This window comes from Corvus kubaryi, unplaced genomic scaffold, assembly GCF_017639235.1.
Source record: "Corvus kubaryi isolate FWS band 111438036 unplaced genomic scaffold, C.kubaryi_AGA036_p1.0 37396, whole genome shotgun sequence".
Lineage (NCBI taxonomy): Eukaryota > Metazoa > Chordata > Aves > Passeriformes > Corvidae > Corvus > Corvus kubaryi.
Window position 1 is genome coordinate 17,650,437 of NW_024581135.1, and position 27,903 is coordinate 17,678,339.

General features: G+C 36.6%; 1 protein-coding gene across 3 annotated transcripts in view; it reads right to left on the bottom strand.

The window, feature by feature from the left end:
• Window positions 1–27,903, bottom strand: part of FIGN (fidgetin, microtubule severing factor) — a 106,238-nt gene that overhangs the window by 77,113 nt on the left and 1,222 nt on the right. Inside the window, exons 1-2 of one of the 3 annotated variants that reach the window (XM_042040945.1) lie at window positions 27,620–27,897; window positions 26,669–26,838 (exon numbers count right to left, since the gene is read on the bottom strand). The exons of 1 other annotated variant lie outside the window; for it this stretch is intronic. In XM_042040945.1, coding sequence (XP_041896879.1) covers window positions 26,669–26,693 — 25 coding nt within the window. In that variant the 5' untranslated portion in view covers window positions 26,694–26,838; window positions 27,620–27,897. Of the gene's footprint in view, window positions 1–26,668; window positions 26,839–27,619; window positions 27,898–27,903 lie in introns of those variants that run through there. One more of the 3 variants, XM_042040946.1, reaches the window with a different exon arrangement.

Sequence of the window (27,903 nt, forward strand, 5' to 3'; positions counted from 1 at the left end):
GATGCACTTTATATAGTTGACCCTGGCCAGCGCTTTAATTACTTGGTATTAAATGGTAATTAAGACTTTTCACATTCAGGTTTAATCCAAAAAAATTTAGTGTAAAATCCAGTAATTTAATAAAGAGTTGTGTTCTTTACTGTGCTTCAGCCTGGACACTAAGGATGCAGCAATTTACTATTGACAAGCACTAAAGGAGCAGGTCATTTCACAAGTATAGTGTGGACAAAGGTGAACCGGGCAACTGATGAAATCTGTGGCCAAGGCGAAATAGCAATCTCTGAGCCAAATGGTAATAAAGTTACTGAAATGAAGCAGTGTAGCTTCTGAAGTGAACTGTCATAAGGAGGATACAAGCTTCAGGATGGCTTGGCCAAAGTAATTAAAACTTTATTCCCTGAGAGCCAATGAAAGTGGCTAGCCCTACCTCTGATTTTACATAAAGCAAAAATAGGTGTGTAAGTCAGCAAAAAACACCAGCAGTTGCAGCTAGCACTCTACGAAACAGCATCCACCTCTCCAGAAGTATCTGCAAAATTTACAATAAGTGAGGCAAAACAAGAATCATGCTTTAATGTTCTTTCTCGTATTATCGAATTGTATCTCTAGATTTTCTATGACATGCAAAAACCAAGTAGAAATGCAGACAAATATCACTGTCCAAAATTCCCTGCTAAATCAAAGACAATTACTTCCCTCAATAGCTATTAAAGGCAGATAGTTTAATCATTGGAGAAGCAATCTAGTGCATAGGAGTCCAGAGATGTAGGCTTAACTCACAGCTCTGCTACTGACCTGCTATATGACCTTGGGCAAGTCTCTTCACATTTCAGCGCCTCTTTGTGTCCCTATTAACCTTTGTGCGTCTCAGCTATTTAGAATGTAACCCCTCTGACGCAGAACAGTCTCTCACTACATGTTTTTACAATACCAGCACAACAAGGTCACCATCTTGGTTGAGACCTCTAAGTGCTACAGTAATCCAAATAAATAAGAACAATATATTCAATTATTCAGAATCCCACTTACACTTATTCAATTTTCCCATAACATCTGGATAGCTGAGACATCACCACAGATTAAAATGTGCATCCTACATCCTTTTAATTTTAATGTCTCACCTGCTGTTTGTGTAATTGAAATTTGTATTGATTTTCATAAACCAAAGAACACCTAACTCACTGCCTAAAACACAAACAATGGAATGAGCCATTGGTATCCAAGTTATTCAGAACACATAGGAAATAAATCATTTGTCTGAAAGAAGAAACAAGAAGGTCCACCCAGTATAAAGTTTGACTCAGCAAAGCACTTAAGTACATCCTTAAGTTTAAGGATGACTAGTCCCACTGAAGCTCTTAAGGTAAGCTTAAATAAGGAATTGGAGCTTCTCAGAGTTCAGGGAATATTCTGTAAAAGATGTGAAACAACTATGAATATAGGTACATTAATACACATTTTGTGAAACTGCAATATGAACAGATCCCCAAAGAAGGGAACAAAAATACACCTTCCTTTAAAAACTGGTGATTAAACAATGGATGTTTATTGATACTAACCATGCTCCCCAACAAGCACACACCACACCTTCATATGCAACTCAATGACTATTTCAAATAAATGGATTTTCTTTCTCTGCTTAACCTGTACTTTGAAAGCATTTAGATGCAGGAAAAATTTAACACAGATATTACTGTCCATAACATGCTTTCTTCAAAAACGTTCTTCAATAATGGTACATTTTTCACAAATTCTGTCTTTTTAAGAAATACCCAAACTGAGCTAAACAAGGTAAAATACAGGCTACAAGCAGAACCTAGAAATAAAATTAAAGAAGAAGAAAACCTAGGAATTGTACACTAAGGATGTTATCTAATTTATATACCTAGAAGCTTGAACCCAACAAACTACAAATATCGTAAGATTTGGTTACATAAGCAAGCTTGTAAAATAGAATGCACATTGACAGGAATCATTCTTCTTTTCTTGATTCAGATATAGATACTTGAGTATGCTCACCTTCAACTCATGCTGTTTAATTCTGACTCTTTGGAAACAAAGCAAACACAAAATACGAAAACATTAAACACTCCCAACTGAAAATTGTTACACAAGCACCAGCAGCAGAAAAGAATTGTAATTAAAAATGTACTGACCATAAAGGAAGCAATAAGCAATCATTTTGGCAGTCCAACTTTTGTAAATCCACTAAAATCCTACCCAAAGAAAAGACTCAAGTCTATGCAGGTACTGATATATCAAAAACATGCCATGAATGACAGTATAATAATAACCATCACTAAAAGAAAATTTTAAAAAAGAAAGTAAAAGAAAAACCCATATGTGGCTTAATAGCTACCTTTTCAAGAAAACTGAGAGCTCTAGGAAAAATAGAAATCTTCTATCTTCCCCAGCCTCATAAATTTTTACTGTCCAAAGTCAAGCTTGGGGTACATAATTGTTATTTTTCACAAAAGGTATCTTGTTCATAAGTATGGCATGAAGGTAGGATGAGACAATGGTAAAATTGTTGAATAGGTTGGAATCTGCACAACTTATTAGCACAATAAAGGGACTATTAACTGAAAAAATATTATATAAACCATTTGTGTTAAATATGTAAAGTTTGTAGCAAGCATAAATGCTTGTGAAAAACAAGAAAAAAGACAGCAAGAGCTCATGCAATAAAAGGTATGTCCTTAAAGATCTTTTCTTCTCCTGAGAATCGAAATGTAGTGAAAATTTGGAAGATGCTGTTTCTTTACCAAGGAGCTCAGTTACCATAACTGATACACATTACCAGCTTTAGAATTCTAATTGTGTTTAATACAGTTTCATGTTGCATCAAAGTACAAAATCAATACCATTTGTCCAGCAAACAGGAAAAATGGAATCTATAAACTGCTCTTATTGAGTAATTAAACACCTATTATTGTCATGAGTGGTGAAACAATGAATTTGATAAGACAAATTTTTGCGACAAAACACTGCAGTGATTAATACCTCCCTACGTATTAAATAAAAATGACTGCCTTTTGTGCAGTACTGCTGGCAGAAGAACAGGAATGAGAGAAGTAGTTGCCAGTGCCACAATAACAGGCTAACCTTGAACTGAACTCCTTTCCTCAAGAAATTAAATGCTGTAGCAGGACTTTAAATCCCTCCACTTAGAGCTCATTTGTGTTTCACGTAACCTGCAGTTCCTGAAGAGAACTCATTATCTTCAAAAGGAGAATCCTTTTATAATTTCTTTACAAATGTGTATATTGTTTCTGCAAAAAGTATTTCATATCAGAAAAGGGCTAAGAGTATTAACAGTGTAAGAGAGGCAAAAAGGCTCGTATCATTAAGACACCATTTCTGCTTCCTGGGAATTCAAACGTCAACTACAGTGGTACGGGAAAACGAATGAGAATGAGGTTAAAGAAAATGTACCTTTACAGCAAAATTTTAATCTGTTAGATTGATGCTAAACTGCCTTGGTCTTTCTGCTGCTATATGCTGTATTTCTATGTATAGAACTCCCTCCCCCAATGCCCCTCCTGTAGCTTTGGCTTCCTATTTTTCTTTTCACTTAGAATGATGCACTAGGAACAACTATAGAGTACAAAAGATGAATCTATGGATGTGACACTTGTAAAGGGTAACCCTATTTCACAAGTGAGATGGGACAAAAAAGAAAGAAAAAAGGCCACAGAAGCAATAACTGCTCACTGAATTACCATTAAATTGTAAGATTTACAATCCAATGTACAGTAAGTGCATATCTAATGGAGTTTGTCCTCTAAAAGAATATAAAGTAGATCTTTGCAGCATATGATGTATGAAGGGGGTTTTTTGTTGTTTTTGGGGTTTTTTGTTGTTGTTTTTTGGGTGGTTTTTTTTAAACAGGACACACAGAAAACAGATGTGCACATAAATTCCAGAATTTTTATACATATAAGAATTGAGCCAAAGCCAACATTAAATATGATAAATGCAATATGATTAGTAGGATCTGGCTTTGCATTTTCAAAACATCTCACATTCTACAAAGAGAGATAAAAGATGAGTAACACAGCCAGTCAATACCGCTTTCACAGATATCATTGGTAAAAGCAGATCACGTATTATAAATTCAGTTTATTGCTCTGATCTACTAGAATTCAATTAAATGACTTTTTGTAGGGGATGGCAAAGCAGCTGCTGACCATTTCCAACATCTTCTAAACAAAATATCTGGACAGAAGTTTCAGATCACTATTTATTACAGCCTTGAATTACCGACAATATTTATTTTCATATAATGAGTATAGTATGAAAAAGGCTCATTCACAGCACTATTATTCATAACGTTTGCCACTAATTTCATTGCTCTTATTCATATGAGCATAACTGCTGAGTGATTTAAGTTTAGAAATAGGCAAGGCATGTTAAACAATTATTTAAATAGAAGCAAACTTTTACATTAAATACAGGCATATTGCTATTATACAATATTATGAGGGTATCAATAATAACGTTTTACAGGCTGACTCTGGAAAATTCTAGCCTGTAATAAAATCCAAAACTATCAAAGAGACAAAGGAACTTTTGGCTGGATAAGCCATTCAAAGAGCAGCAAGGCATGTAATGTTCTGCTCTCTTAATTTGAATAAAGTTTTATTTTTCTTAGCTAGAAACTTCAAGTTTCCACAAATGGCATTAAAACTTTCATTCTCCTACCTAAAAGGAAGTTTGCCTACCACACAAATTTTACTGTTATCTGGCTTTTATTTCACAGGATTAAAAAGCAACGCAGAAGATCAGCAACGATAGCCTTGTTCTCTTCAACCTTAGTGAATCAAGTTCACTGGAGGTGAAGCAGTGGAATTATCAGTACAAGTGGCTGTGTCATCAAAGCTTTCTGAGAGGTAGTGTATGGAAATGCCTAAACAAACAGAAGCATAAAAGCTGTCTGTATGTGAAAAGGCTCTCCCAAGGCTTTTCATTAAAACAATTCCAATTGCAGTTTCACGATGCAGCATTTTATTATGTGAGAAATATAAAATCTTGACATTTTTCTAAATGTGAATGGGTTAAAGAACCTCTCCACGCTACAGTGAGCCTGAGAATTTCCAGCAGCTGATGAAGACCAGTTGACCACCTGATACTTTTTCAGCAGGGTGATAAAATTAAAGGATTGCTTTGATTTGCTTGAAGGATTACTTTCTATAGTTAATTGTTTAAAGTGCACAGTCTTACGAAAGGGAAAAATATCAAGAAGGTTAATGTAGAGTGAGCTAATTGCAAGCTGATTACACTGTGCAAAGCAAGAGATATTACCTGTGTTACATACCATCACAAGGACTAGCCTATTCTACCCTGCTGCTGCAGCAAACAAGCTGATTTGCTAACAAAGTGGTCAGCTCGGGCACTTGCACAGCATCTCGTAGGTCCACAGGCGATTGCTTCACATGCAGAGAATCTCAAGCTCCATTTTCCAATCTGATTACACGGCTCCTTATTCCAGCAGCCTTAAACCTTCATGGCAGTTTACCAACATTTTCATCACTTTTTCTTTTACAAATCAAAAGAACTGATAAGCTCTCAGGTACCCGGGATTTCATAGTCGATGGCTGGCAGGCAGCCAGCTTCCCTCGCAGCACAACTGTTCCGTGCCACAATGCAAAAAGCACGCTGAATTTAACAGATAGCACAAAACTATTAGAATTTTGCAGTACGTACAAGCAGGCAGCATGTTTCTGTCTCTGCAGATGTTAACAGTTCTGTTCAGTCACATTTATAACATGCCTAGACCCAAAGAGACATCTCTAAAAAGAAAAAAAAAAAGAAAGAAAAGAAAAACCAGAACAAATGAAGACATAGCACTGTCACTAAGTCAATTGCACTACAAAGTGTGCACTCAAGTTACTTCATTGGAGTGCTTCCGAATTACCAGTAATTAGAGACAATGTTAAAAACATTTGATAAAAAATTAAGAAAAAGGAAAACAAATCTTTGCATCATATGAAACTGTTTTACATAAACTATTATTTTACAGTAAAACAAATGCAAAAAAAGAGACACTGTTGTGTATTTTTGGCATGTGAAATGCTTATATAAAGCATTAAAATAGCCACAAGGCATACCTGGGTTTACTTATTCTTTGGCTCAAAAACACCACTTGAACAATGAAGGAACAAAAATGCGATTCATATTTGTAAATGTGAAACATCTTTATAAAATGTTTATTCTGAGGTATATCATGTAATGTCTAAAAATCTGAGGTACACAGGAAGAATTATAAACATATATATGTAGACTTATATATATAAAAAGAAAATAAGGGAATGCAGAGTGACAACTGAGGAAAAGATCGTCTTACAAATCTTAAGGATTCCAACAAAAAAAAATCCAATAAAAAAGCAATGGAGAAAGAAACTTCCTTATTTTTGGTTAAAGAAAAAAGCCATAAATATTAAACCATCAAGTTTTTACTTATTGCTACCAAGGCTTGCTCTCCCATTCGAAAAAATTGACTATCCATGTTATTATTTGCATAATGTCCAAAACAGCCTATATGGAACTAACGTAACACAAAGTTAATAGCACAGAAAACAATTCTCCCATGTCCCCCCAAGCAAAACATTTTTTTTTTAAATCAAGTGGATCAAACTGAAATCTGAGGAAATACGACCTATTAAGTATTCTTAAAAGAAGAAATGCAATTTTGCATATCATCACTTTTATCATAAGGGAACGGGGATGGAAATATGGAGGGTAAGACAGTAAGTTATGGAAGGAGGGGGGGAAGAAAAAAAAAAGTACAACTAAGCTGGTGCAGTGGCTCAGTACTCCAGATCACCAGTGCATTGACCCTCTGTATCTCTGAGTCATTAGCTGGAATCCCAGCTCTGCCTTCAGGAGTAGGGATTTGAACTCGCACACCGATGCGGTGCGATTCGGGATCTTGAGCGTGCCAGACAGAGGGGTCATTCTCCTTGGTGCGGAGGAGGCCGGCAGCCCCCGGGGAGGGCAGGGCTGGATGAGTGACTTGCGCCCGGCACAGGCAGTGGACATGCTGCTGACTCAGGCAGGGACACTGACAGGCACCGCTGCTTCTCCCCATCACTCCTGGACGGAACGGTTTTAGGCCACTGGCGCTGACAGGTACATGCAAAATTCAGAGGGAAATTATCCACATCTCCTTACTCGCCTCTGCGCACGCACACATGTGTACTTGTATGTATGCATCTCTGTGTGCAGCTATACTAATGTTTACATGCATTTATGGAGACATACTGAAACAGGCTAAACTGACTGCTCTGCAGCCATATGTAGTGCTCAGCACTGCCAAAATTTTCCTACACCAATTCTTCTCCTTAATATAGCTACAATGTCCATATTTATGTACACACAGAAGCTACATACGTGTACCCTACACACACCCCAATCACATACATGTAACACTGAGTGCAATTAGCATTACCTTTAAAATAACAATCTCTAATTTACATAGAAATTTCCTCTCTGATAAAATACAAACCACATTCTAAACCAGCGTCTAATACCAACACATTATTCCCATGAATGATTCCTAGTAAACTGTTTATTACAACTGTAAGGTTTGAGAGGGTTTGCTGCTTGCAGATGCAGGTTGTGGGGTTGCCTTTTTTTCTCCCACCACCCTCCTTTTTTTCCCCTTCTGATTTATTGGAGGGTGAGCAAACCCACTTAAACTATAGTTGTCCATATGAATCACTAATTTCCATGTTTCTAATTAAAATGTAAACAGTGTAATGAAGACATCAAGTTTTTAGGCAAATGTCTCTTCCAGTGCCACTTGGGGTATGGTAATTACTGAAGCAGATCTATGGATGCTCCCGAATCCTCTACAAGTCCAGATTAAAAGCATTACTGCTAAACCTTGCTTTTTACACCAGGGAATTGTGTTCTCTAACCTATTCCCAGTTTGCTTACAGATGCATATCTGTACAAGCCTTTATAACTAGTCATTAAAAAAATAAATAAATAAAAATAGAAGTTTATCACATAAATGGAACAGTTTGTAGGGGAAAAACTGTGATTTCATTTAAAATAAAATTTGATTTCACTTCTATGATTACACATAACTAGCATAGTAAAAGCTGTGCTGAAAACTTATCATCTTAGTGCTTCCTTCAGAAAAATAGATTAGGCATTACTAAAAGAATTTTTAAAAAAGAAAAATGGTATTTCGAGCTTGTATGAAAATTCCTATTGTCCCAAAATGCTTGTTTCACAGTCAATTAATTTAAGAACATATTATTCAGGAAAACATTAATAAAAAAGAAATCTATTCACTGAGAAAAAATGTAAATGGCCATTGCAAATAGAAAATGCTTGATGTGCAACTGAAAATCTTTTGTCATATTTATTCCAGCCTTTATGTCTATATCTGAAATTTGTCAGATTTTATCCTAAAGCAAATGACCTCTCCTACATTTACCGAAGGAATACAAGTCCTCTCCTGCTTACAATTGTTAATTGAGCCTGTCTGCTACAGCTTCTCTTTCCTCTCCAAATAAGCCAGGATACTTGTTTTACATATTTACTGCCAAGCACTTCAACAGTCCTCTATTTTATTATAATACTGGTGTCCCCCCAACCCCCCCCCCACCCCCACAACTCCTTCTGGAAGATTTTTTTTTTTTTAATGTACAGCAAATAGTTAAAGCTGCAATCCAATAAAGCATCTAAAATGCCTAGTACAAGAAGAGGTTTTTCCCCCTCCCTTCATGGACTCAAGTCCATATTCTGAGTGGTATAGCCAATTTTCATATTATTTTTACATAAATGCTAGACAAGCATGTCTGCATTGCTAACCTGGATCATGAAGATGAGAGTGCACAGAATGTACATGTGCATATGTGCACGTGCATAAACATTTTAGTGGCTGGTCCACCATTTCAGTTCTATTTTACTAGTAAAGTACTGTATACAAATATGTGAATACTTCCCAGTAGAAAAATATATCTACAGGATTTCAGATTACATCAAATCATAAAGCATCTTGTCCCTCAAATCATAAATGCCTTAGCAGAATAAAACAAAACAAAGCTCTATTTAGGCATTGCCTTTAAATGTATTGTTCCAGCAAAATCAGATTTAATTAGACAAATAGCATTTTAAAGGCTACCGCTTTGTAACATGGTACTCTTGAAAATGATGGAGGGTTGCAAGTGAAAACACTACTCTCATTTAGCTCTGTGGTTAAAAAAAAAAAAGCAAAGATTACACTTATACATGCTACACATTTTTTTTTCTTTTTTTTCTTTATTATGGATTGAGACAATGGGGAAATCTTATGTCTTCACAACAGTTCCAAGGCCATACTAATCAGGTGTAATTTTTAATAAACACTGACTGTTTGGTGCTCATTCGAGGTATTTCATTAGGAGGTTATTCATTTAAAATAAATGTTTCAACCACATCAAGCTGTAACCTTTCTTGAAATGTAAATGAATGGTTTAAATGAGAAGATTAATAAAGAAGGGATGTTCCAATTCCAAGCATGGCATGCTATGTATTTTTAAATTTGTCTATGCCAGATGCTGTCAGTCAGAACAAAAAACTGTCCAAGCAGACAATCTGTGCGTCTGAATGTTGATCATGTTGGAAAGTAAAGGGGGAGGGGAGAGAGAGTGTGTCAAGGATTCATGGTCCTTCATCTTTGCAGTAGAGCAAACACGTCTCTCAGTATAACGACAGACAGCTGCTTCCACTTTCTAATGTGCCCTAACTTAGATCACTGAAAGAATTGTCAGCACTCAGAGAAACACACAAAGATAACACAGCCAGCTGCCATGAAGGGGGAAACAGCACAGCTCAGAAGAAATGGGATTTGTTCCATTTGCATGATGCTGGCTCCCTTGGGCCCCTTTCTTTCAAATCCAAAGCACAAAAGACAACACTTAACATATTTGCTTAAAGATGACAACCTCATGTTGATTTCATTTGGATGTAACAGTGTCAGGATTACAGATATAAGAATATATTATATCTGTAACGGAGACTGACAAATGTATCCATCAGTGAAACTGTCTGATTCATCTGCTTATACAGCCATTTTACCATCCCAAGGGTGCCATCTAAGTAGTAACTTTAGAAGACTGAAGGTCTAATTTTATTACACCACATTTCAACCTACTAAACAATATTATTTCTAAAATAGATCATTTTTATTGGAAGTCTCCCTGATGAAAATCCAGTAGACACCAGAGAATTTATGAACTGTATGGGTCCTTTGAACTCAATATACTGCCCATTTTAAGCAACTTTCTTTACACACAATCAAAACCTAAACTCAAATAATTGAAATTGAGTTAAAACAGAGATAATAATGGTGCCTATTTTAATATTACATCATAGTCTGTTGTTATTTGAATGTCTGCTGATTGGCAGTCCATCGCTTTTTAGAGTGCTTCTTGTTACAGTTCTGTATCAATAAAAGACTTTCTCCAGTAGAAAAACTATGATTAATTTTTTTTTTTCAGTATACTTTGACCAGCTACACAACCTAATTTTTGCTTGAGGTTTTCACTGGGCACTCCAAAAGTCACGTGGAAATGACTGAAAGCCGAATACATTCCTCATCACATTGCACTCAACTGCAGAAACAGAAAACCAAACTAAAGGGTAAAGATTTGCAAGATCCCCTGTCAGCACAGTTTTGTGGACCAGCCTCTTTTTTAATCAGATGAAACAATTAGGCCATGGTCAGACTCTCTCTAGTTTCAAATGCATTACACTGAAATGTCTGACAGCATAAGTATCCCCCCAACACCACCAAATGACTCTGCATAATGCTCCCTACTTTAACTGCTTTGTCTAGAGGAACTCGAAACTGCTTGTTGCTATCTGCTGCCACCAAGAACTGCACTGTAATTCACTAGATTGAAGTTGTTTTGTAAAATGGAGTTAACTGCTGTACGTGGAATTTCAGCACAGCAGATGGTTACCAATCATTATTTTCAATTTGTTTAGTTTCAAGCAATGGGGCTGTTTGGGAGGAGCAGTAAGGAGGACAGGAATGGAGAGAGCAGCGAGGTTAGATGCACTGGCTTGCAATGCAAGCAGTGCTAGATGGCATAGCATTAATAGGAGGGAAAAAAGGTCTCTACTCAGAACTGCAGCACAGCTAAACAACAAAAAAACAATTTTAAAAAATGGGAATGGATAAAACCAGATTTTATATACAACTATGGACAAAAAAAATGAAGAACACAACATTTGAAAGGGGGGCCAATCTATCAGTCTCTGGTTCAAGAGTTACCTTACATTTTAAATATTGGAAATGGACTTGAAAGTTTCCAAAGGTAAATTGTCTCTATTTATATTTTGCCATCATTCAAATTTGAATCATGCTCCAGTATAAGTGGTTCAGTTGTTGAACTGGAAAGGGAAAAGGGACCATTTATGCACAAGTGCACATGACCAGAAATTAAGCTGTAAATATCTGGGCTGGGCCATTATTGTAGTCAAGAAACATCTGGGGCTGAAGCCGAGGCTAGGCCCCACTCCTTCTGTGTTCATGTAATTGCTTGGATGATTTATAACTTAGTGTCTATTAAAAATGATTTAAAGAGAGATTTGGAGCCTGAATTTTAAAATCAAGATGGCTTTGCTCATGCTTTCATTTGTTCAGGAGCAAAAAAAGAAAAATCCTTTGCTGTTCTTCTCCCCTGTCCTATGTTTAAGAGGTACAATGTTCCACCACAAGGACAAAATTCACATTTTTCTAAATTCAGACCAAAGACATGACACATACACTTCCAGCAACCAAAGTCAGTGACCTGTCATTCAGCTTACATTGTTGCTTGGTGCTTTAATATTCCCCATGAAAATTGACTCTGAATTATTTTCCCAGCATAACTTTATTTTTTCTTTTTAAATCCTATAAACTGTATCAATACATTCACAGCATATTCATTTGTTCCTGCTGTTTTGAACCATCCATGAGTCAGCTAGCTCTGCCTGCCACCATGATGCCACAGGTGGTATGGGCAGAGGCTCTCCAGCAGGCATCCCACCGGAACCCAGAAGGGACCACAGGCACTGCATCCCTTCTGGGGACATTTCTGGCTCCAGGACTTGCTTGCTTCCCCCTGATAACTTCAACACAGCCTGATTTTGTTTTGCCTTTTAGAACAAGCTGTAAAAGCCACAAATTTGATAGGGTGGAAGAGAAAGGCCTACGGTATTTGGGTTTGGAGGACAACAGTAAGGGATACACTTGGACAATAACAATCCTCTACCAGCAGTTATCAAAAAAAGAGTGGTCCCTACCAGGCAGAACAGCAGGGCCAGTGTCTGACTGTAAACAACTCTGTCAACAAAAATCTTGGTTATTTAAGACTGAATAGATACCCTAACTATATTTCCAACCTATTTCCATGACGGCCGAAGCTTACTTTAAGAGTACACCTAACCCTGCAGAGATTAGGTTTATAAAGGAGTTGACCATGACACCCTCCAGGTGTTACACCTCCTTTCATTATTGAGGTTTCGGTACGTTCGGCAGTTTTACTGCAGAGCTGCACCCCACAACACAGAAGGAAGAACCAAGTTTGCAAACCTGGGTGTGTGCCAAGGTTGAAGTGACACACTAGTGACTGTCTCAGTCCCCTGGGAAAAAGAGGATTAGATGAATCACAAAACAATGTCACAGTTACTTCTCCAGTTAGTTAACTGTCTGCTGGTCACAGGTGATGAAGACATAAAAGTTTGACCTAGCACTTCCACAGATTTTACTCTGTCTTGGAAATTTTCCCCCTGCATCTCCATAAACTGTCATTATACTTAGACTAACAAAAACTCTGACATTTTGAAGCAATGAAAAACTTTGGAAACGGGATTGCTTCAATCTGGGAACATACTACCTAAATATTCTAAACTGTTCACAGGTTGTTGTCAAACTTCCCCAACAAAACTTGGTCGAGTACCACCCATAAGGCAGACACCATACACTTCATATACCAAACAACTTTTATTTTAATTATTTTTGAAGAAAAGGTTAGGAAAAATGGGAACTGAGCATAGCAAGGTAACCTACAAAATAAACAAGACCAAAACCTTCCTCTGTTTTTATGTTGCACAGAAATGTAGAAACCCAAAAATGAAGTAAAGCTTCATTAAATTTGTAGCTAAAATGCTGTATTCGCGCAATTTCTCAAGTAGAAATTGCCCATCTTATACCACTACACTTTTAAGTAAAGTTGTCTAAGTGGTTAATGACACTCTGTGCAATGAATTTTTCTTAAATATGCATTTCTCCCTAAACATACACTCTTAGAACAAAACTGAACTATGGATTGGGGGATGTCTTTATTTCTGGTGTCAAATCCAGAAATACTTGTTCATTTCATTCTACATCAGTAGATCTAAGGAAAATTTGAAGTAGACTATCAGATTAATTTGAATTATTGAAAACCTGATTGCTAATAGTGATATACTAAAGTAGAGAATCACAGTGAACTAGAGAACAAGTATGACTTCACATAAATATCAACATTAGTAACATTAATCTATAAGAGAATAAAAACCTCACATCTCACAAAAGAAAAGGGTTGAGCAATTGAACCTAGGCGACTGGAGCACCGTTAACTGAGTTTAATCCCACCTGGATTATTTATTATCCAGATTTTAGTACATAATAAATTTTAGTACTTAATTGTGGAAGTCTCAAATACTCTGCACTGGCTTCTGTAGTCTTTACTACAGCAAAGAGCAGTGCATACCTGAAGAAATGTTTCTACCAGGTGAAGAAATATCTGCAAGTGAGCAATATAGTGGATTTGAGTCTACTTTCATAAAGATCACCACTAGGGGGAAAAAAAAAAAAAGCAAATACAGAAACATTCCCCAGATTAAAGAAGGTAAAAGAAAATAAAAGAAAATCACTTACTGTAGCAAAACTCCAGGAATAATGAGGAATACAGAGATTTTTTTAATGCAACACAAACAGAATTCTCTTAGTAGGTGCCAGCATTAAAACTTTGTGCAGATGATTGTGCGGGTGAGGAGATTACTGCTGTGCCCCATAGAGGCTGGATGTCTGGCCAAGGAACTGTTCAGCAGCTACAAAATACAGAGGAAGCTACCAGCACTAGATCTGTAAGCAGTACTTATTCTTTTTCTTTTTTTTTTTTAAGCATATTTTATGTACTCTAATACACTGTAAGCATTAATACAGCAAACCAAACCTCTAAAGGATTCCTGTCAAGTATAAATACATGCATAAACACAAGATATAATTGAAAAAGTCTTTGCTTAATGAGCTCATGGGTGCTTTGGCACAGTGCATAAAATGTAGATTTGAAATTTTAAGATGATACATCAATTCCCATAGTTGAACTTCGGAATCAACATAAGGAAATAAAATCTATTCAACATCAGTTCAGTAAGTTACTCTAACATGAAGATACACCCTACAAATAAAAACAATGAATTTTTTTATCACCCCCCAGAGTACTCATGAAGTGTGGATATTTTTAAAGGCAAAAACATCTCAGGGTAAAACCAGGGTCAAATTTTGCATTGGCATAAGTAAAATGCTCTAATATACCTAGTCAATCATATACTAGTTGAAACACAGTCCACAGAGCACTTAATAGCTCAGCCCAACAAACATATCACCAAGCAGAATTTGGTGCACAAATGCAAATGAATAGATTTTTTTTTCCTTAAATCATACATGATTTTTATCCTTATTATCTTACTACCAACAGCAAGTAAGTCGTATTACAGCTAACTAGGAAACTTTCTTGCTTGAAATCCAACACTGAATTTCCCATACCATTTCATACACTAGTAAATTATATTACAACACAACAGAAATCCCTCCTGAACACACTTATCCTATAAGAAACACGCATATGCAAGGTTTCACCCCCTTCAGTGCCTTCTTACCACATAATGAACATATTAATAGCTATCCAGTTCTTGCTTACAAACTCTAGAAAATATCCCAATTTGATATCGGGTTTTTTTCTGTTTGATATAGTAAAAAGAAACACTAGACGAAAAGTAGTTATTTCTCCTCTAAATAGTTAAATGGTAAGTTAATATCTTTCATGAAAACTTCATTATTGCAACGACACAATACTACCGAGACTATTCATACTTAATTTTCTTGTAGAAATTACATTATACAACATGGCATATAATCGGTTCTGAGCGGGGGTAGGAGAGAACCAGTCGTTAACTACGACTAAAATTACCAGTTTTCCAGTGCAGTTGTCTTCTAATTAAATTAAGTGTAGGGCATGGTCATTGAGATATGCTATAATGATTTGCTTGGAAGTATTTTTCCCTTTTGGTTCCCCCTCCCCCCCCATCAGAATACCTTACACCTTTCAAAACTAGAACAGCGTAGTGGAGGGGGGGGCAGTGCTTTTGGCAGATACCATGCCAAGGCATGTATTACTCACCATCCTTCCACCCACAGTCAGGAATGCAGCTCATCTATTTCTTAGCTCTTTCCACTAACTCAAATGCTCAATACTGCACCTCAATTGCTATTTCAAAAAGACAAGCTTCTTAATGACAAAGTAGGCTGCCATTTTATTAGCAGCAAAATAAATAAAACTGTAGTGCTCAATGCTGCATCAAGCTACAGTGATGCCTGTATGTACTCTCAGCTGTTAGGGATTACACCCAAACCCAGTTCTGCTCCAGGACAGCTTCCAGCTGAGTATCTGACAATGCCAGTACTGTACCCAGGAGCTGAGATCCAGAGAGCCTTGCGCCCCAGGAGCATAGTAAGTGGGCACAAGTTTCTCCTCACTTTACAGTTAGTATTTTCTATATGATCTGACTTAGAGAAGAAATAACTTATTACATCAGGGGCTCTTATCTTTACAATAAACAACTGCAGGTCACCTGGTAGCGGGCACAACAAATATTAAAGTGATTATAGCCTTGATCTTAGAAGATAGAATTACATATGTGTTGGTAGAGATGTCAGTAAAACCATGCAGAATGGCAGTTTTCTGTGTTTTAGAAGCTCACTATTTTTCTGTTTACTACATTTCAAATACAAAAGAGTTTCACAATGGCAGGGTAAGACCAAGAAGCTGGGAATGGAGGGGGGGGGGGCAGTGCTGGGGGATGCGGGTGGAGAGAGAAGAGGGCATGGAATGACTTTGAAAAGCCAGGAAGGAGAGATTCTGTTTCTCTGCAATGGGTTTGTATCAGCCAGGCTTAAATAATGGTATTGCAAATTAAGGCCCAGGGGAATTTGGAGTGTACAAGTAAGCTTTTGTTCTCCAAACCCCAAAAGGTATGTGGGAGATTCGGGGGGTTGTTTCCATTTAAATGGCATATGTATTCCTAAACAATAAGTTAAGCTATTTTGCTCTTTTTATTGTACAGCCTTGCTGATTCAGTACCTGTTAGGAAAGATACTATTCCCAACCAATATAGCAACCACTCTTTAAAGTAACAATTATCTGTTACTGTACTTATCACTTTCATTTACTTGCCTTCAGAACTTCTGAACAAGGAAGAAAGCAACAAATCTAATGTAATAAACCTCACAGGGAGTGGGGGAGGAGGATGGGAGATGGGGGAAGCAACAGATCGAAAGAAGAGTGCAGGTAGAAGTCATTTGAAGGGATGCAAGCTTTCCAGTGTAAACACAGAAGCTAATTAGTATGTTGTGATTTTAAAACATATTCTGTTATCAGAAAGCAAAATAGAAATCTGTACCATAACAAAAAAAAAAAAAAAAAAATCTTATGAAGTCTTTAAAGCAAGTGGACAAAAACGTAGGCACACACAGACAATACACCTCTACTGCCCCCGCCCCACACACATGTACAGATACAAAATTGGGTTAGTTTTCTGTAAATAGGCTTAGCTGCTGTAAATATATCTCAGGATCTTTCACACTGTAAGGTTTCTATACAAAACCAGTTTAATCTAAGTCCCTCTGATTATTATTAGAAACTCATTATTTGAGGACATCTATCTTTACAGTAACTATGCACCATTAAGGAGCACAATGCCCATAATTGTTTAAAAAAGCCATGAGGGGGAGGGGGAAGGGAAGAGGATCAGGAGGAGGGAGAAGATAACTAAGGGAGATTTTGCAATTAGAACAGCATCATCTACTCTGCATTTTGCCCCTTGGAACATCGACACAGTAACAAACAGTTTAAAGTTTCCTCTGCACAAAATCACAAATGAATCATTCCTTATACTGTTATTAATGCATGGATTTTTGTCCTGATGAATTTAAATGTGTTTTTACAACCACCAGGAAAAATCAAAAGCTCTGTTTCTCCCATCATACAGCATTAATACCTCAAGACGGAGATTGGAGCATTTAAGTACAAATAAAGCTAACACCTACCATTTTCTGGGGAAATTCCTTAGAACACCTAGCTTCTAAGATATGTTGCAAACCTGCGTATCGAAAGTCAATAGAAATTGCAGGGACTCAGTGCCTCTGATAACCGAGCACCCAAAAGTGGAAAGCTGAATCGCACTTGCTGAGATGCAATACTATTCGTGATGTTATCTCAGCCACTCAGACCCTTCAAGCTCAAACTGCAGCTGTTGTAATGCTCTGAAACAGAGAGGAACAGTAACTTTAGCCAAAAAGGACTTGACTGTCATGAATGAAAGTAGTGAATTCTACAACCTCTACGCAGATGACATCCTGGGGAAGTGGGGGTGGGGTAGTGTTTGCTAATTACTCAATAACAAAACATCTTTCCTTAATTAGTGGTGAAAATTATTACTCCAAATAAATACTAGTGTCAATTTGTTATTCTGTACCGTATGGATAACATATCACAGTATAACTCAATATTTCTAACTAGTGAATACTTTTAAAATGTCATGTATTAAGGCACTGTATATTCACAGTCTCTATAAGCACATGATGAGATATATTTTACCAATATCTAACTTCAAAAAACAAAGGCTTCTGATATTTACTAAACCACGTGTTTCAACAAACATGCTCTCTGAATTTAAGGTGTGCCTTTGATATGACTGCCACATTGACAAATGCTAGGGGCCAAATAATGACAAGTGCTTCATACTCCTCATTACATAGGATTTACTGACATTAATCTGAATAACAGTGCTTGATGGGATGACTATGGTATCAACAAAATTCATGTTACTACTAAAGTTTTTAAACTGAAAGTGGAAATATAAATCAGTGTTGTAGAATAAAGAATGCCTAGACAGGACAGGAGTATGAAATACAATGAATGAAAGTCAAAGAAGAAGATGAAAATCAATGGTTAAAAAAGGTTAATTGCTTCATGAACAGTTTCCAAAATATACTTATTACAGCTTTTATTGAAGGTAAAGAGCAAGAAATAAAAAATTATCAGAAATTCTATGAACACATGAAAAATTATTGTCTTTAAAATGGAATATCTGCTTATTTATAGTATGCTCAATACAGTATCACTATAGTTATGAAGTTAATATAAAGCCTTATAATATAAAGATCCAACATTAGTAAACACAAAACCACTTAATTTTGTAAATCAAGTCTTCATTTAGCTGAAGAGTTAATAAATTTAGTCTCCTTCCATACTAAAAAGAACTGCATGCTGATGGTTTAAATTTGATGAATTTTAAATCCAGCAATTTTCTGACTGAATGGAGATATTCAGTTCACAAATTATCACAGGTAACTTTAAATCTATATTTTTATAAAAAACAACACAGACTGTTTTAATTTAAATTTCTCTACTTTAGTAATGCAGATGACCTATTGATTAAGCTTAAAGATCTTCAGCAAACTCCAGATGTATATTAAATAAAACAATTTCATAGAGTGCAAAACAAATTAATAAAAACATTGTCCAAACTGAGTTTTCATACAGCCACACTGCACTGTTATTTTAGAGCTGCAAGGGGAAACAGAATTGTATCCACATACTAAGAGTATATTTCTACAATACTGTATGTAGTCATGTGGTCCACAAATGCCAACAACAAGGGACTGAAAATAGGATCAATTCTTTTCTTTCTCAGAAACAATCTTGTAAGCATCTGAGTTCCTAAAGACATAAAAGAATAGCTACTTTTCTGAGATCTTTTGATATTGCTCTTCATGGTGGAGCTATCCACAAGTGATCGGAAAGATCTCTTTTGAAAGTAAATGGCGCTCCTTCAAATGTGTTCAGAAACATCTTTGCTGTTCCTTTCTCTGTTTCTCAAGTCTAACTTGAAAAAGATGCTTGATTTTTTAAAATTTGGTTTAGGTATCACAATGGGATACCTAATATCAGTCAGTGCTTGCAAACCTTATTCTTCCAGCATAGAATCTAGCTGTTTCTTTCTCTGCGTCAACACAGGAGGCTGAAGTAATCAGACAGGTCTAAAGAAGACAGAGGATGTTAACCTGCACTTCCTCAGAATCTGTGATGAGTAGGTTCATACTTTCAACATGACCACACTGAGCCATAAGGCATATAAATAACTACTTTCACCTAAAAGCACAGCTATCAGAGCAGTTTGTACAGCAGGGCTGCCAGTTCATAGTATTTTTAATGTCAATATTGATACTACTGTCATGGATTAATAATTTCTGCATATAATTTTATCATTCCCATCCACCCTCTGCTGTTGTTCAGTAATACAAAGTAATTGTTGGCTCTTCCCCTCACCATGTCTCCAGAAGACAAGCACACAAGATCAGTTGTACTGTCTAGGAATATCTTTGCAGCACTACAGTTTTCAGTTTTATTAAGTGACAATTCAAGCTCACTGTATAAACGCTTTTTTATTAATGACTTGCTTGTATGTTAGAATGGAGGATACAGAAAGGCAAAAAGGTCTCAGATGAAAATAGGGATGCTATTTCCAACATATTAAAAGGCAAACAGCAGTTGTCCTAAATCAGGCAAAAAAACCCCAAAACAACTTGAATGAAAACATGAAGATACATTCCTGCCACAAACCTCTGTGACCCACCTGGTTCAGCCCTTTCTCCCATCTCCTCTCAATATTCATTTTCAAATTCCCTTCAGATTAGCAGGAGTTACGCAAACATGCATTAATATGTCCCTTAAGCATTTTATCACACTAAAGAAAACAAGAAGTTCAATTGTGACCTGTACTAGGAAGTCATTCATTCAGATTCTGCTTAATTAGATGTGAGACCACTATCTTAGTTCATGAAGTTTGACAACAGTATGCTCTTACTGCTAAAGTATTAACACAAGTAAGATACATATTACTCAAACCAATTTATCATCACCAATCTATAACCAGCTTAACACATGCACACTTTCTAAAATATCACACAAAATAAACTGTGGCATACATCTTCATATATGGAGCAATTCACCAACAGAAAGTGAGCCATATGCTTTAACAAAGAGTACATGACATACTAAAAGCAGAATACAAAAGGGTTAAAAACAGATAACAAAAAGTCCAAGTAATACATGATTTCAAGGAATCTGGAACAAAAATGTACTTACATTACCAAAGTTTGTTATCATATCAAAATAATCTCAGCATTTTTGTCCACATACCTTTCAGGGTATTTGAAATTTAACTAACAACATGCTAGCAGTAGCTACACTGTAAAAGAACTGAGAAAAGAGTTTCTCAGTTACAGTTAAATAATATGACTGGTAATTGCTATTTCAGTATTTCACGGCATATCAGACTACACACTTAATAGACTATTATAAAAACAAAACATTTTAAAAATCAGCCAGTGACATGACAGTCATCTGCAGTTGCATTATTTTTAATTATAGCCAAGACGCATGAAACTTTTTCCCCTCTGCAGAAAAATGGTTTAAAGAACAAAGTTTTAGTCCATTATTCAAATAATGTATGGTTGTTCTTTCTATTATAAAAATACAATAGCTTTTGTAGTAAGGAGTGTTGCTTATATGATTAAAGAGTTAGTTAAGTGTTATGAGATGTTTGACAGGTACTGTTCCAAGCACTATCGGAACAGACACACAATACTGTTATTACCATTCTGTGTGTGCCGATACCTCATAGCAACAGAGCTCGGCAAAACGAAAGCAGAGACTCCACATTTTCATCACTGCAGACATCTCCGTATACCCCTCATCAGTGGTGCTTTCTGCAGATTACACTTTTTCATATCCTTCCCATTCTCAAACTGACCTGTAAAAGCCCAATCTCTCCCCACATCTCTCAAGATTTTGGTAACCACGATTGACCAACTATTTCTCTTTCCATTTTCCCTCACTTGTCACACAGCGGGGCCAACCCCAACAGGTATTTAGAAGCAATCGTAGTGAAGTCCACTTGTGCTTAAGAGATCGCTGCAAATATAATTTTCTAAGAAACATTTTTTATATATATATATATATATATATATATATATATATATATATATATATTTTCTCTTCAACATGCCAATCGGGGGGGTGGCAGGTACAATTATTAAAGGACTGAAACACTTAGGTTTTCTGTGACCTCCATTACACCTCCAGTGTAGGATCCTCTGCTCCTTGAAGGCGAAGATTGTATTTGTCGAACCAACGGTAACATCTGGCAAGTGGTTTTCTCTGGTTTTCTCTATTAGCTACCATCCTTTAAAGGAATACAGTTTCATCGGTTTCATTAAGGGAGATGTAAATATTGTTTTGATTGAGAGATTTATTTTTTACTTCTTTTTTTTTTTAAGAAAAAATAAAAATTGAATTATCTTAAGGAATTTTCTTTATACTCGCATTTCTCACACACTCTATAAAAATATCATTGACATAGGGTGAAAAGGTCGCATACCTCACCGAAATGGAGCCAAGTACTCCCATAAGGTTTTTCACCTGGAAAATATTCCTGTAACTAATTCTATGTATTGGATTTTTTTAATTATTACTTTAGCAACAACAACAACAAAAAAAAACTCTGGGCCTTTTCCCAGCCGAGAGTTCTCTGAAGTCATCTTTCCCATAAGGAAGATAAGTTTTCACTTAGAGGATAGCATCTCTAGCAGCAAGATTTTAATACTCTGCAACAATATCAGGGATACGCAATCCTGAATTTACAGCTCTTCAAATTGCTTTTATAGCTATACTATTCATTTTGGATCAGATGCTTATCTAAAATTCCATACATCCATAATATCTAATTTAAAACAGCTTCCAATGAGTCAAAGAACAGTACTGAGGGGAAAAAAAAAAAAAAAAAAGACAAGCCACCACAAGGAAAACAAACAACAAGCAAACAAACAAACAAGCCACAGTGGTCCAGATTCTGGGAACTGTACATTATTGTATCTTTTTAAAGCCAAATATTTTTCACACCAGCTAAGGATTGGGCCCAATAGGCACAATTCCACTTCAAACTTCACTTTTTTCACCTCCATAGTACTGCTTCTCATCTGCTCTGTTAGTAACACGAGAATTTCTAATTAGCTTATTCCGAATTCTTTTACAGTTATTTTTATGTCTTATCAATACCTGAGAAGGAAAAAAAATGCTGATTTATCAATTAATCAAGCTTTATGGACATACGATATTCCTCAATACTTCAGAAATGTCTGCAGAACAATTTCCTCCAATCGTAAGATCAATGAATCAATGTAAAACCCCAGTAATTAAATTTATCAACTCGGTATCAATACAGCCAGCACTTTATGAAAGTATTGTGTGAAGTTTCTTCTGTTAACGGATATATTGATTGAGGGCAAAGAGCCAAATATTTCTATTATTAGATCTGGGGATGCAAGATCAAAACTCAGTCTGTTATAAACAACATACAAATGTTTCATATAGACAGATTTTATGCTGATTCTGTGCCATTAAACCCACCCCTAAAAAGCAGATAAGCCTTCTAATTGATGATTAAGACTACAGAAAGATCAGTCATTATATTCAATGCTTCTTATATGCATTCATTGAATAAACTTATTGACAGAAACCATACAGAATAATTTCCCTCTAGAAATTATATTTTAAAAAGAAACAGAGCATCTAAACAACAGCAGACTTCAAACCTTGTTCATGCAGCATAAAATAGCCTTATTAAATTTTGAAATTAAACCTTTATAGTTTGAAAGAGATTTTCTCCATTGTATATAGCAGTTATTAATAGAGAGGTGAAAAATAAAGCCTAAAGATGACATATCTAATAAGTGCCATAATAAAAACAAAACCAAGAAAACATAAACACCCTCCAAATGTTCTACAGATCAATTTTTAAAGGGCTAGTATACAAACTATTCCAGAATATATTTTTAGTTGCTATCCCTTATTACATACGCATAAGCAAGTAGGGCACAAAAGTTCATCAAGTGCCATCTTTCAATTATAATAAAAAAAAGTAGCAGGGTTTTTTATATCAATAAAATAAAACACAAGAAATGTTTGTCTCTGCTTAACTATAAAAAAGCTTAAAGAACAGCTAATGACGTAAGACTCATCATTTTCTCCCATGAACTGTATGATGAAAATACCAATAACAATACAATCTTCATATTTCTAAAATGCTGCTAGAATAAGCAAACATCCCTGTACTTCCACAATGTTGCAATAAATAAAAACAATTTGATCTAGTACTGAAGGTATCTTATTATGACGGGAGGAAATAACAACAAAACCTCCAAACCCACCAGATTCATGTAGGAGTCACATCCTGTTACAAACGTCAAACAACAATGAGCCTTTATTACCATGCTATGATTCCTTCATTTCAAACATGATTAATTAGCAAGTATAACACTCACCAAAACTCCCACCACGCTGCTGTTTGCTGCCTATTTTCAAATGGGTCTCTATCAAGTATTCATAAGCAGTGTTAGTCTCATTTACGACACTGAAGAAAAGAAGTCAAAGCATCCTGCTTTAAGGAAGATTTCACTTATACCCTAGCCTAGAAAAGCACAGAAACCAGAAACCCAACAACAACCAAACACCAAACCTCTGTTTCTTCAAAGGGATTCCTTGATAATCCAGACACAAACTTTATGCAAAATGAAGAACTTTTTTGTGAAGTTGCTAGACAATTTAGATGGTTGGAAATAGAGAAAGATAAAAGAGCAGTTTTAGACTTTGTTTTGGTCTGGTTTTTTTTACTTGCAACCTCAACTTTACACTCAATTTGAAATATACTGCTTCTGTTGAGAATGAAAGCATGGTTCATGTGCTAAAAATGGATAGAAAAAGAGAATCAGAAGGGGAAGACACACTTAACAGTACTCTTAACATGTTTTAAGCTATACAAACAGATACCTTCAAATGTACCTTACTTGCAATAAACATTACTTTGGCGGTAAAAGAAACTTTGCTACACAGGGATAAGAGGTGGAAACTGAGATTACAAATAGAAGAAGAAGAAACAAGACTAAGTGGCGAGGAAAAAAATTGCCTTCTCAAGCTGAACTCTATAAATACCATCAGAAAGACAACAAAAAAGGTTCCATTTGGAAGCAACAGATGTATTCCTAAGCAAGAAAATATCCCCGATGAAATAATGCAGAGAGAGATTCATACAGACAGGATCTTCAGAAGCATGAAAAGAAATTGCCTGTGTGGCAAAGCTAAAGTTTCAATGTGAAAATAAAAATTAGGCAGAAGATCCGATACCTCCTTAGTTTACCAGCTCTTATATAAGAGATACTTGATGATTTTGTCATGCCCAGACCACAGCAATTTTTAAGTGCAAATCAGTCCTACTCTCTCCAGCTTTCTCAATTTTATAAAATTGGGATCAAAAACATCAAAGCAGCTTCCACTTCGGACCTAACTTTTAGAGGATCAATGTGACAAGTCACTGCTTGATAGATGTTTCTCTTGATAAACGACTTGTTCAAAAGAGACATTGTAGCTTTCATTTCCTGACCACAACACACTTTTAATTTGCAACAGCAGAGCTGCTGGAGTGTGACTAGTTCCCACTTTCCAGTCTTTCAGGACTGTGGCACTGTCAGGCCACATGCACGGGCAAAACAAAAACTCAGAAAGAGACGAATTTGCAGAAAGAATTTTAGCAAAACTTTTCCTCAAACAGGAACCTGATTATATTTGATTTCTCCTAACAGTGGGCTCTTAAAGCCCCCTCCCAACCACCCCCAATCCCTAACATTTTAGGGAAGCGAGGAAAGAGAGAAGTCATATTGGAAATATATACTTAATCACCACAGAATATATATAGCTGCCTAATAGTATCATGTTTATTATCCATACATATATTACTGCTACTATAATTATTATTATTATCTGGGAATTGCATTTAACAGTCCAAGCCGTCCACACCATCAAATTTCAGCTCTCAGCATACTGTCCGATTCCCGATTTAAAATTTATAAACGTAATATCCTCCTCATCACAAGCAGCAGTCCCATCTGCTCTGAATATATATTACAGCTTTAACATCACAGAGGGAAATCTCCCATCTGGCAATCACATTTGCTCCAACAGCTCTAGGAAAAAAAAAAAAAGAAAGAAAAAAAAAAATGTTCCGCTCTCGCTTGCTTGCTCTTCTCCTTAAAACATTTCTCAGAGCAAATTATGTGCATCTAAAATAAACAGTTGCCTTATTGATCGCTTCAAAGTCAACAAGGTCTAAATGCAAAATGCAATCAGATTATTCCCATCATATAGCACCTGGGATATGTTTAGCAATACAGTCACCTACAACATCAAAATAGGAGTGTACATTGTGCAACTGCTCTCTCAATTTCTTTCTTGCATTCAGATGCATTATTACAAGTGATCATCAGCCACACACTCCAGACCTCCCCCTTATCCCAAACACACACACACACGCACGCACACACTCTCTCTCCTAGGGTCTCTCTCCATCCTTATTTGTTACTATCACACACAATTAAAAGTGAACATACCCCCTTTTTGGTTGCACAAAACAGACTAATAGTCACTTTTGTTGTTACTTCCTTAGCCTTAACTGCATACCTAGAGGTGCATCTACTGCACCACAAGGAGCTCTACTGAAATTCCCCATGCTCCATTTTATCTGACTTTTTTGGAGGAGGGGGCAGCATGGGGGGCTGGAGAGTGACCATTAAAATGAAGCCAGTTTCAGCACCTGATTATTTCATTCTGTTAAGCATTGAGAGGAGAGCAGTGTGAACCAGACACTTGTAAACTGAGCATAAAATACTCCTCATTAAATCGTATTACGCATTCGGCCACAACAGTAATTTTGTTTGTTTACATGCAAAACATTCCCTCACTCCACATCAGTTAGAATCTCTAGCAGATGATTACGCTGAAAGTAAGAGAGGGAAAAGCAGCTGGAGTTTCAATAAATACTAAAAAAATACTAGTTTGCAAAAGGAAAAGATGCATTTTAGGCATGTATGTACAAGCACACAGATGTGTAGGTGTATCTATTCATTGCTACACGTTTTTGCCCTCTCCACTCCCCGAGTTTTACTAATTTACATACCATTGGAGTTCAGTGGTGTGTATAGTGCACTGCTGGTAACATGCAACTTCAGGTTTTACAACTGAGATCAATACAATGGACAAAACTAATGCCATAATCGAAGCAGAAGCGACAAACAAATGATAGCAAGAGAAAAAAAATGCTTATATATACACAAGAAAATATACTATTAAACATTAGGTATTTATTACAAAATATTTGCATGCAGAGTCCTCGGTGCGTTATCATGCTATTTAAATCTGTCTTTGCTATTTAGATGCAAAGGAAGTAGATCCCAAAACGGACATACCATAAACACTGGTGCTACTGATCATTTCTTGCTGGCAGCACAAAAAGCTGAATTGGATTTTTCACAAGCAGGAATTCCAAAGGTTGCTTTTCATTAAAGCCACTTTTCCTCTCAGCTATCAAATGTCACTGCCTTGAAACGTGGGCCCTTTCGTCAGGTATTCATTTAACCTACATGCATATAATTAAGTGGGAAAGCAACATCAACAAAAAGGGGATCTCAGATCACAAGAGAAGAAAGAAAGGGGGAAAAAAAGCACATGACCAGGAATGCAAGTCCATGTCAATTTCACTCACTCCCATTGAAACTAACAAGAGCTCCAGGGAGGATAGTAATAGGATCAGTGGATTGTATATACCATTAAATTATACATCTTTCTCTCCCTCCTGAGCCAACAATACGCCCACCACGCTGTACCCCCTCCAAGATGATGTGCTTACATTTTACTGCAACAGCTCCTCTGACATATTCTTGCTCCCCCCCCCCCCCCCCCCCCCCCATCCAAGACACAGTAATTTAAACCTAACTTTTGTTTTGCGAGATTCTTATTTGCACTTATTTGGTCAGAAGTTAGTTGTCTCAAAGTCCAGACCCGCGTTACCTGCAGTTTATTATTTTCAAAGCAACTTAAAAATAAATCCAATTAAGAGGAGGAGGTGGGGAAGGAGCTTGCAATCGCGAACTCTTAATCTGCCTACTATTGTTGGCAATGATCAAGGAGGAAAAACCATGCACTGCGATTGTATATCTGTACTTTCCAGACTACGATCAGGCAAGCAGACCGGAGTGCTTAGTATCAGAAAACGACCGCAAATTAGGCAAAATATTTAGGGCACGAACAGGCGATTAATACGCGGCTGTCTCGGAGAGCTTTAAGATTTAATAAAATTTAAAACGATGGTAGGGAGACTGGGGCGGAGGGGGGGGGGGGGGGGGAGAAGGTCCTCTTACCTGGAGATTTGGTACAAGAACCCGATAGGTTAGAGTTGCATCGATCCGATGTGTTTGCTGATGAATGGGGGCTCGGGTTAAGTGAAGGTGCCTATGATTTGAAATCATTCCAAGTTTTTGAAGGGAAGACTGACTGCAGCCTCTGCCATGTTGGAATTTCAAACCCAAAACAGCTGCTTTGCAAGGAGCCAGCATGCCAGCAGCTGGACGCCTGCGCAGAGCGCCGCCGAGCCAAATTCAAATCACTTTCACGCGAAGAGCCAAAGATCAGTTTTCAAAGGGGG